Source organism: Bos indicus x Bos taurus, chromosome X, assembly GCF_003369695.1.
Source record: "Bos indicus x Bos taurus breed Angus x Brahman F1 hybrid chromosome X, Bos_hybrid_MaternalHap_v2.0, whole genome shotgun sequence".
In the NCBI taxonomy this organism is placed as follows: Eukaryota; Metazoa; Chordata; class Mammalia; order Artiodactyla; family Bovidae; genus Bos; species Bos indicus x Bos taurus.
In genome coordinates, this window is record NC_040105.1 from 38,177,955 (window position 1) to 38,189,748 (window position 11,794).

At 43.9% G+C, this 11,794-nt stretch overlaps 1 protein-coding gene across 2 annotated transcripts in view; it reads left to right on the top strand.

Moving 5' to 3' along the window:
- TSPAN7 (tetraspanin 7) overlaps positions 1 to 11,543 on the top strand; it is a 131,275-nt gene extending 119,732 nt beyond the window's left edge. For both annotated transcript variants that reach the window (XM_027533624.1, XM_027533625.1), the window contains exons 6-8: positions 2,391 to 2,474; positions 10,256 to 10,328; positions 10,580 to 11,543. In XM_027533624.1, the coding sequence (XP_027389425.1) occupies positions 2,391 to 2,474; positions 10,256 to 10,324 (153 nt within the window). In that variant the 3' untranslated portion in view covers positions 10,325 to 10,328; positions 10,580 to 11,543. The remainder of the gene's footprint in view (positions 1 to 2,390; positions 2,475 to 10,255; positions 10,329 to 10,579) is intronic.
- Positions 11,544 to 11,794: the final 251 nt, after the last annotated feature.

Consider the following 11,794-nt stretch of genomic DNA (forward strand, 5'->3'; position numbering starts at 1 on the left):
AAAACAAAGAAGCTAATCACTTTCATCTTCTCATCTTAACTAACTCTCTTACTGCTATAATTTAATTGGTTCTTTCTTTGGAGTGAAAAGTAGTGGGGGAACTTAGAGAAGAGTGCTTCTCCAACTTTAATGGGCATGTGAAACATCTAGACATATTGTTAACATTCATGAAAAGTTATTAAAAATGAGTGACCCCAGGATCTGATTCTGATTCAGTAGGTCTGGACTGAGGCCTCAGATTCTGCATTTCTAACAAAACTCCCAGGAATACTGCTGCTGCTCAGAGAAAACCCCGCTTTGAGGAGCCAGATTTTAAAGGAATGATTTTGCCACAGTTGTGCTAACGCAAAGCCCTTACTTCATTTTTCTGGTTTCTCTTACTGGTTGGAATGGACTTATCAAAAATAATGTGACTGACTGACTGGAGAAGAAATCATACTTTAGGAAAACATATTCACCTTATGTGTAGAACTGAAGTTCACAGCAACAAAACAAAACAAAACTATTCCAAAAACAAACCGATTCCAAACTATTTTGCAGAGTAAGAAAATAGACCACATGACTTCTCTCTGGTTTCTATTATTGGGCTTGTGCTTCTGTATTTTGAGCTGATGTAACACTGGTGGTCTGAACTTCATCTCTCCACCTCCCCCACATCACTGTGGGGAAGAGATACAGCAGTGAACAATGACCAGCACAGAAAAACACTACCTTAGCTGTTGCCATTTGAGAAAGTGCTATTAGTGCTATTATGAATAGAATATCAACCTCTCTTCTTATTTGACTTCTTAACCTGAACTGACCTCCTTTCTGATACCTGTTGGAAAAGAGTGCGATGTATAATTTCACTAGTAGAAATGAAATTAGTGAGCAAGCTCCTCCTATAAAACTTCCCATGAACAACAATACACTTCCTTTGCCCCCCCGCCCCTGCCCTGGCCTTCAAATTTGCACCAGGTAACCGAGGAGCATAGTTTATTCATTGCATTGAAAACATGTGTCAAAGCACTGCTGCTAAATGAATGCATCTTTCTTTGCAAACAGAATATGAATGCATAAAATATCACTTACTAGAAGATACAGCATTGATGGGATTTTCCTAGGCTCCATGAGAAATGTTAAATCATTACATTTTGAATTAAAAAATGGGAGACATGTTTTTCATTGTTCTTGTTCTTCAGATATTATTACAATTCAGTGGGCCTTTCTTGATAAACTACAATCCTCTGGACCCTGCTTTTGAAATGAATGTCTTGATTTTTCACAGGCTTCGTGCATTCAAGTTTGAAGCCCTTTTCCAGAGAACTAGAAAAAGACCGTATTTTCCAAAGCTGAATACATCACTTCAGAAGGCTTGGTTGATTTGGCCCAGTTCCAAAGAAAATCAAAATCAGATCATTTGTTTTAAAGAAACTGAATTTTATCCATTTTAAACTAAACAATTGAAATTGGTAAAATCGGTGTTGGTTTTAATCACAACATGGGCTCTGCCTGCAATGCAGGAGACCCAAGTTCAATCCCTGGGTCAGGAAGAGCCCCTGGAGCAGGAAATGGCAACCCACTCCAGTACTGTTGCCTGGAGAATCCCATGGACAGAGGAGCCTGGCAGGCTACAGTCCATAGAGTTGCAAAAGAGTTGGACGCGACTGAGTACAGCACAGTTGGGCAATGCAGCAGCTTAATCACAACATGCAGAGATTCCACAGGATGGCAAAGGGACACTCACTTCATTTTACAAATGAGGTTATTGACAGAGAGGGAAAGTGACTTGTTCAAGGTCACACAGTAAATCTATGGAAAAGTGACTCTCGAACATAGGTTTTTCCCTACTAAAAAAAAAAGTAGCAGTCTTTGTATGAAGAACCCTAAAGTGCCATAAAGTTGGCAGGCATTCAACCACCTCCTTCTAACCAGATTTCACTTTATCTATGATTTTGTCATTTGTTGTGAAAATGCTAGTAAATGTGTTTATCATGCTGAGCTTTCCTGATCAAGGATGCGGGATGCTTTTTCATCTGTTCAAATCTGCCTCTGTATCCCTACAGCATTGGTCTCATAGATCTTACAGCCTTCTTGTTCAGTTTCATCCTATGATGGAAACATTTGTGAACGAAAGCCTATATCTTGGATTTGCTTTTAGATACTCCAGCCAGGGGATGAGTGTTGAAGCAATTGAAGTGAAACAAGACTGACCATATGTTCATTGTGATGTTAGAGGCAGGGTCACTTGGGAGTTTGTTGTACCACCCTCTGTTCCTTTTGTTTGTTTGAAATTTTTCATTGTATTTGCGAAATGAAGATTGGGGTGTATGTGTGAGTGTGGCAAGATAACCCAGGCCCATTTGGCCTGGATAAAACATGTCTCTGAGACTGTGTCTCTGTGTTTTCAGGGTTGTTATGATCTGGTGACCAGTTTCATGGAGACCAACATGGGAATCATCGCTGGAGTGGCTTTTGGGATTGCATTCTCCCAGGTAATCCTGTGGTCGGGTCTAGCCTTTCCTCTGTCTCCTGCTCACTTTTCGTGGTCTGCAGATTCTCTGGCGGCCTCCCTGTGCCTGGGGAAAAGCTGATGGATGGGGTCAGAACTCCTTGCTCATTAATCCTCAGGTCATCTGTTTATTGATTTTCCTTTTTCAACTTAAATGAAGTTTTGCCATCGAGGGAATATCGGTTACAGTTCAACTAATGACTAGCTCCAGAAAAACAACTCGTTTCTTCTGTAGGTCAAATGGAGGTTAGCTGAACAAAGTGCTGCCTTAATTGGAGCATAAACAACTCCAAACATCAAATGGCTGATTTGGATTTGGGGGGAGAGGGGAGAGGCTCTTTTCCTGGTTGACCTGTCCTTTTTTGATTTCTTAGTTCCTGGGAATTGTGCATGAGATCTCTTCCTTAAAAAAAAAAATGTAGCGAACTTCATCCTGTGATCATTATTTTGATCTGAAGGTCTGATTGTTGTTTCTTAAGAGGAAACTGAATTTGTGTATAGGAAATGTTATATCCCTTTATCTCCACTTGGCCTCCAGAAAAGAATGAGAGAAGCAATTATGCAAACTAAGCGGGCCACATATACTCAAGGATGCAACATGGTTAAGTGAAATCTAAAATTTTGCCCACCTTCACCAGGCAGTGTGTTGTCCCATGGGCTTCTGATCTCCCGGTCAGATGATAGAGCATATATACCTAACAACAACAACAAACATAATGCAGAATTTTTTCAGATGAATAGATCATTTTTTCCAACAAAGCCCAATTAATGTCACCTCAATCATGTTGCCATGGTTCTGGTTTTACCTGCCTGAATTCTACATCAGCCCTCCCAGACTATAATTACTATCCCCCTGCCCCCGCAGGCCCCAGACCTCTTTCCTTCTTGCTGAACCAATACAGATACACTTTAATCCTAAATTTGTTCCTAAAACTTTGCTGTTGAAATATGGCATATACAGAAAAGTGCAGAAATTGTAAGTATACAGCTTAATAAGTTATCATAAGATGAGCCTATCTGTGTACTTACCATCAAGGAATAGCACATTAGCCTGGCAGTTTTTGCATATGGAGGGCCTAGCCTGAGGTAAGTCAAAAAGTTTTTCTGTGCTGCCTAGGAGAAACCCTTGATGCAGGGCTCACTGAGTTGGCTCTGTGGCCCTGTGGGCAGTGAGAGAGGGAAGCCCCAAGGAAGCCTGAAACAGACTCTCTCCACAGAGACTTTAGGTCTCATCAAGGTATTCCAGAGTTGTTGGGATAAGAAAACAAAACCCAAAACCCAGGAGCATCACAGAGGCAGTACCCTTCACCCATGTGGCTGGTCAAGTGCAGAGATTTGAGATCTGCCGTGTTCACCTTGGGGCAGGGAGAAGAATGGCCATGGGTGGCTCTTGGTAGTCAGATGCACTGGGAGCTGCAGCTTTGAATGGTGCCAGGAGCCTCAGGGAACCTGGAAGCTGAAGCGGGCTTCCAGATGTCAGTGGATCCAGGGCCTCTCTGGGACCATGGTGGCCACTTAGCAGATGCGTGTTCAAGAAGAACCAGCCCTGCTGATCCTGGTCACTGACCTTGCACCAAAGCTTCAGCCACATGTGTTCAGAAATTTTAGGACAAGTGTCAGAGTGACACTTAGCAAATAAATGTTGGCTAAATCAATATGTCTTGAGCTTCCAGTAATAAAGCGAGCTTTGCTGAGGAGAGGCCATAGGGAGATCAAAGTAGGTAGAAAAGAATAGAACCCCCGCCCCTCAACTCCCCACTTGCCCCTACCTTCTGCTTACCCTTCTCCTCAGCTGCTCTCATGACATCCATGCTGTCCTTGGTTGGAACAAACCGGTCTTGCACACCTGTTGTCTTAGAAATTAAACATAAGTGTGGTATAATGTACCTAAATGTGGTATAGTGGACAAGGAAAACTAAGCTGAAGTCTAAGCTTTTAATAGACTTGTGAGTGCTCGGTCCCCTGTTAACTAACTTAGCTAAAGACCTTGAGTGCTGGTTTTGGACAGTAGGGGTTTGGCAGGCATTAAATACTTCTCTCCACAAATTCCCAGGTGCCTTTACCCTCTCAAGGCAAAGCCTGTTTGTCCAGACTTGATGGGCAGGTCCTGCTGCCCTATTAATTTATAGCAGGTAGCTGAGTGTGTTTTGATAGAGTACCTCCTCCCTTGCATCTTTGGCAGCTACTCTTTTATTTGAGGGGGCTTGGGGATGGACACACACATACACACACACACAGTCATCGCCTCCCTCACGCTTAACATGAACTGGAAGCCAAGCATCCAAGTCCAGACACTGATATTACTTTGTGATACTGCATTGGAACTTGGTTGGCCTTCTGCTATGGGGTCTCTGTATTTAGCACTTCTGTCTACGATGTAATCAGCTTCACTAGACTTGGAAACTGTTAGGCTGGATTAATCCCCCCAAAGCACAGAATGTTACAGTCCTGAGTAAGGATGGGAGAGCTGTTTTCCATAAGGGAGAGCTGAGCGGCTTGCTTGACGTTGGGTGACTAGTGTAGATACAGTTCAGATGATCTCATCTGGTCCACGGCATTCAACATTTAGGCCAAATATAACCCTTGTTCTTGACTCACGTAGCACCTAAATGGAAGTCAGTTTGTGCCTTTATAATGAAAGTGTTTGAGTCCATGAAATTGCAAGGAGAAAGGTCCTCATCAAAAAATACCCATCCTTGTCCTGCCCAACCCTTTCCTCTGCAGGGCCTCCTCCAGGGCCCACAGGCTGCTGCCGTGATTTGTTATGGACCGAGGGTTCTTTTCCAGGACTTGTTTATCTTTTCTGTATCGAGGACAAGACAAAGCTGTCAGTAGCCTTGATGAGACATGGCTAAATAAGGCTAACAGAATTTTTACCTATTCCCCTACTGTTTTCAGGCTCTGAAACAGTCCCTAAAAGTATTTATATGGTTTTGTTTTAAATCGGATTCCTTGGCATGTTCCTAAAGATGTGGAAGTTTTATTTACTTTCCCAGTTAGGCCATCAACATAAAATCTCTACAGGCATTATGAAAAGTGAAAGTGTTAGCTGCTCAGTTGTGTCCAACTCTTTGGGACCCCATGGACTATAGCCCACCAGGCTCCTCTGTCCATGGAATTTCCCAGGCAAGAACACTGGAGTGAGTTCCCATTCCCTTCTCCAGGAGATCTTTCCGACACAGGGATCGAACCCAGGTCTCCTGCATTGCGGGCAGATTCTTTACTATTTGAGCCACCAGGGGAGGCATTGAGAAGATTGAAATTTTAGACCTATTGTTAAGCAAGTTGTCTTTTATAGCTTTGTTACCTGGCCTCTCTTTGCCCCTCAGGGATCAGGACTGGCCCGTTTGGTGGCCACGGTGATTGCAGGGGAAGATACCCCTGCCCCATTTCCTCCAACAGCCCTGGTCTTGGTTGAGCTAGACTCCACCCTCTCTCAGCCCCTCTCCCCCACCCCTTGGCCTCCACCCTGTTCCTGGGGATCTGCAGAGCCCCATTGACACGATCCCTGTTACTGGAGCTCTCTTTGTGGGGAAGCTTTGAGAAAGCTAGAGTTGGCCTTCTGTGAGTCAAGGGCCTTTTTTCTCTCCTTCCCTCTGTGGCTTCTCAGTTCGTGAAGGTCCTCCCTGAGGCTTTCGTGACCCAAAAGAAAGCAGAATATAGTACAGACAAGGCTGAGTGGTAGAAATAAAATGTTACTTCCAACAATTAGACGAAGGCTAATTACAAAGCCTTAGATGACCAAATACCAGGAATCTGATCTCAAACTCCCTAGGCTGTATGGGATTTGGCATTTCACCGGCCACGAGGAGACGGAGAGGTGGCTCTGGGATCTCTGTCCTGAGGCTTTTTAGCATAAGAGGCAAGCTCTCCTCTTCCTGTCTCTCTCTCTGGGGGTTAAAGCAGAAGTTTGTCCCTGTACCCACATCAGATCAGATCAGATCAGTTGCTCAGTCGTGTCTGACTCTTTGCGACCCCGTGAATTGCAGCACGCCAGGCCTCCCTGTCCATCACCAGCTCCCGGAGTTCACTGAGACTCACGTCCATCGAGTCAGTGAGGCCATCCAGCCATCTCATCCTCTGTCGTCCCCTTCTCCTCTTGCCCCCAATCCCTCCCAGCATCAGAGTCTTTTCCAATGAGTCAACTGTTCGCATGCGGTGGCCAAAGTACTGGAGTTTCAGCTTTAGCATCATTCCCTCCAAAGAAATCCCAGGGCTGATCTCCTTCAGAATGGACTGGTTGGATCTCCTTGCAGTCCAAGAGACTTTCAAGAGTCTTCTCCAACACCACAGTTCAAAAGCATCAATTCTTCGGCACTCAGCCTTCTTCACAGTCCAACTCTCACATCCATACATGACCACAGGAAAAACCATAGCCTTGACTAGACGGACCTTTGTTGGCAAAGTAATGTCTCTGCTTTTGAATATGCTATCTAGGTTGGTCATAACTTTCCTTCCAAGGAGTAAGCGTCTTTTAATTTCATGGCTGCAGTCACCATCTGCAGTGATTTTGGAGCCCACATACTCCCGCCTTAACACATCAGCCCCAAAACATACCTCTGTTCTTGAGGAAGTTACATATATTTAACCTAAAGAAAGGTTTCATCTAAATAAGGATGGATTTTTCTATCTATAGAATAATTGGGTCTAGTGGCAAGTGAGCATTTGGTCCTGATTCAGACTGAGGAAGAGCCCGTATCTTTACCTTTAATAGGTTTTCAGTTATGTACCTAGAAATAATCTGTTAATAAATGGTATTAAGTATAGCATGTTCCCCCCTCCCCATTTTCCTTTAACTTGGGGATAAGGGAAACGAGAGATCAAAATTCTCTCTCAAATATGGTGAAACACTGTAGCAAATGTGAAATCAGTAACCCTGCAAATAATTCAGAACACCCACCGTATCCCAGATTCTAGTTTTTCTTACACCAGAATTAACTAGAATAAAAGCCAATGTATGTAAATTAGTGTTTTCACAAAGCTTGTATATACCCCAGCTCAGGACTTTTTTAAGGAACAATTTCTTAGTAGATGTTAAAAAATAATTTTTAAAAATCTGTCTTCTCCCATGAACAAACAGAAGAAGGTATGTTCTTGCCCTAGAAATACAAAATACAGTTTGAAAGCAAATAGCTTTTATTTTTTACTTATATTTTTAAAGTTATTATTTCTGTGAGAAAGTCTGTCCAGTGCTTTAAAAATGATACTGATTCTGTTTGGGGGTAAAAAGGTGGAGGAACACACTATATTGCCTTGAAAATAGGCATTTTAGATACAAGAAATACTGATGCATACTACAGAATGTTTTGGCTGTGTGGCTTGTGAACTGGCATGGGGGCTGAGAGCACTGCAGACCACTGAATACAGGAGCATTGCAAACTGTGAGGTGGCATGCTGACTACTGTAAGTGCTGAAACATACAGGAGGTCAATGAAAAAAAACCTGAAGTGCTAATAAGCTTTACAAAGAAAGGAGTGTCTAGGAACTTGAGATCAAATAAAGTGATGCCCACTGAAAGCCCTCTCCCTGAAGTTTGCAATGTAAGGCAGGAAGGGAGCCCTGGTGGTGAGAGGCAAAGGAGTTATTCTGGAGAGGAAAGGGTCTAGGCTGGAAAGGGGGCTCTTCTTGGTTAGAAGAAGAGGCTGGAGCCATAAACTGTGTGGGCTTCCTGTATGGTTTGAGGGGGGTTCTTTAACCTCTCTTGAACCCATTTACTTATCTGAAAAATTGGGATGGTAGTACTGCCCAGGTATGTACTAGGGATTAAATAACTCGGTATTCCCAAGTGTTCAGTGTGCCTCTGGTTTTTGGCTGGCATCTGATTTTTGAGAGTATCTAAAGTGTGATCTGGTGTATATTGGTCCTGAAAAATAGCAGTTGTAATGAAAAGAGACAAACTATAAGGTTCAAAATCCTTGTACTCATGGAGGGGATTTTATTTTCTCATTTGGCACGCTATTCTGGTAGCTCAGAGGGTAAGGAATCTTTCTGCAGTGCGGGAGACCTGGGTTTGATCCCTGGGTCGGGAAGATCCCCTGGAGAAGGAAATGGCAACCCACTCCAGTATTCTTGCCTGGAGAATCCCCATGGACAGAGGAGCCTGGCTGGCTACAGTCCATGTGGTCACAAAGAGTCAGACACGACTGACAACTAACACTTTTTGGAGGTTACAGCCATGGTTACTTTGGCCACTTGGTATAGGCATAATACTGTGTATTTTGTGGCACAAAATGATGGCCAGAGTCTTGGTAGGAAATGAGTCCAATAAGGTGGTGACTTTTCCTTACCTGACAGAGGTTATAATCTGCATGTTTTATAGCACAATTTCCATTTCATAAAGGAAGAGAAGAATCTGGGATTTGACCGAGAGGGGGAATCAGGTGGGTTGCAGCCTGCAGGGTTGAGCAGAGAGGAAGGAGAATAGAGTTTGGGTGTTGCCTTGATCAATAGTAGGACCCAGTGTGTAATCTGTAAGATAAGGGTGACCAGATAGACTGGATGAGTGGTTCTGTCACCTAGAAGTCTGGTTAAAACATCAGTTTCTGGGCCCCAGTCCTAGATGATGCTGATTTGGGTGGTCCTGGGGCCACAGAAGAGTATGAAAGTCACTAAGTTGTGTTTGACTCTTTGCGACCCCATGGACTATACAGTCCCTGGAATTCTCCAGGCCATAATACTGGAATGGGTAGCCGTTCCCTTCTCCAGGGGATCTTCTCAACCCAGGGATTGAACCCAGGTCTCCTGAATTGCAAGCGGATTCTTTACCAGCTGAGCCACCAGGGAAGCTGACATTATACTAGACTGTCTCTCAAGGTCATTGCCACCTCTGAACCAATAACACATGGCCAATTGCTTAAGAAGAAGTGACCCTCACCAAGCCAAGAGAAGCTGCAGACAGTCAGACTCAAGTACACAATCAGGGTCCTGTCCAAAAAGTGCTGATCTTCCTGAGTCAGGAATGAGAACTGTGGTCTCCAGTGAGCAGAACAGATACAGTGAAGTAACAGCTTTTTATCAGATTCACTTGTGTTAGAAGTTAAGTCAAAGCACAAAGTAGGTAGAAGATTGGGAGGGTGGAAGTACTCTGATATTGGTTGTGCTGAAAAACCAGGGGGTAGACATTGGGTGTAGATGGGCCCATTTAGGCCTACAATATCTACATGGTTTAGAGATAAAGAGAAGTTCAAACCCGCCCCCCCTCAACCTCACAAACCATGACTTACTTCATGACTTACTGACTTGGCAAACTCTCCAAGAATAGCATCCCATTGTCTCAGGGAAAGAACTATTATCTTGTCAGCCAGGTATGGCTGGGGTATCAGCCTGTGCTGAGATAGCTTCCCAGTGCATGTGGTTATGGTTCTAAATTCAACCCTGGCATTCAATTCTACCAGACTAATGCCGGGTAGTTACTACTACCTTGCTGTAGTAACTTAATTTTTTTCATTACTCTCAGAACATAGGAACACATTTTAATATTACTTACATGTCAAAAGTCATTTTTCAGTGGTCAAAGTGAGCTAGAACTGTAACCTTATGGCCAGTTCAAGACTTTCTAGCTGTCCTCCACCAGCACCTAGACTTCCTAAGTCTTTGGTCCCACTACTGAAATGAGGCTTGACTGTTTTCCCTAGTGCCCTTTCCCCACTCATGTTCAAAAGCCCTCAGTCGTTAAAAATTATATCTGGGTGGAGGGGGGCGGGTCAAAGAAATGTGTTACCTCAGTGACTTGAGAGCGTGTTGTCTTTTTCCTTCTGCCAACAGCTGATTGGCATGCTGCTGGCCTGCTGTTTGTCCCGGTTCATCACGGCCAACCAGTATGAGATGGTGTAAGGAGGTGAGTGGCGGTGGGGAGGGCTCTCCCTTTGGGGCCTGGACTCCCCCCTTCAAAGGGATGAGGGTACTGGTTGGTCACTTCACTCCTTGTTCTCAGTGGCACTTGGCCATGTGCCAAAGCCTCATTTCTCTGGTGCTGGGCAAGAGATGTGATTACTGCTATTGTGAAAAATATCAAAATGCTTTCTTCAGCTTGTTACCTTAAGTCCTTATTAATGGTGAGTCATTTACGTGTTTTAATTTCTCTCTTAGTCTTTCAAGAATGATGGAATAAGAGACCTGTTTTCAAAAGGAACTGCAGCAATCTTTGAAAGACTTCCAAAGAATGTTAGAGCACAGTACATAATACACCTGTCCTAACCCCCACCCCACCCCGCGTGCAACTGCAACTGACGCTCCCACACAGCCTCTGCTCCACCTTTCAGCCTGCGTCATGCGTAGCATTCCATTTCGTGAAGCCCTGTTGTGCCACAGTGTAGCCAGGTTCCCTGCATCTAGTCCTAGGGGACCCCGCCCAAGGCCCTGTGCGTGCCAGCTCCTCCATCTGTACTTGGTCCAACTGCAGCTCATTGTAGGTGACTGGTTCTCCACACCATCACTGGCCCTGCTGGGCCCTGCATGTAGTGTGGGAGGCTCCTGTTAGCCCTTGATCATGATTGATAAACGCTGCACACCCCCTAGATATAGATAAGCAGATAGCTATCTGTTCTTTTGGCTTAATCTCCTTTGGTTGGGTTTTCCCTTTTACTAAGGCTCTTTCCTACCTTCTTCAGGCTGCCTAGGCATGTAATACTTTGCAATTGTCCTTGAGGAGAAAAGGGCATGTGTCATGCACGAAGGAGATTATTGAGCTTTGGGTGGCCTCCTTACTCCTTGCTGTTACATGCCTGGGAACATATAGAGGGTTTAGTGCACCTGTATAACCCTGTTACAAAGCTGTATTGTTGCTTCCTGTGAAGGAAATAATTACTTCTGTTTTTCCCCAATTAATTGCTATTGTGTTATTTTACTTCTTTCTATATTTTTTCTTTGCATTGACATTACGGACATCGAGGACCTCATCAAAATCAATTTAAAAATGAGTGTGAAGGGGGAACAAAAGTCAAGATATTTTTAAAAGATCTTTAAAAATGCCTCTGTCTCGCATGCCAACAAGAATGCATTGATATTGTGAACATTTGTGATACATGTATTAATAAATAGTCATTACAAATTACTGTGTTCTGGTCTTGTTCTTAAAGTTTTTAAACACATTTCTGTTCCATTTTGTTCCATAGGACAGGGGTCCCCAACCCTCAGGATCTAATGCCTGATGATCTGGTGTGGAGCTGATGTAATGATAATAGAAATAAAGTATGCAATAAATGTAATGCGTTTGGATCATCCCCAAACCATCCCCTCTTCCCCCCGGTCTGTGGAAAAACTGTCTTCCATGAAATTGGTCCCTGGTGCCGAAAAGGTTGGGGA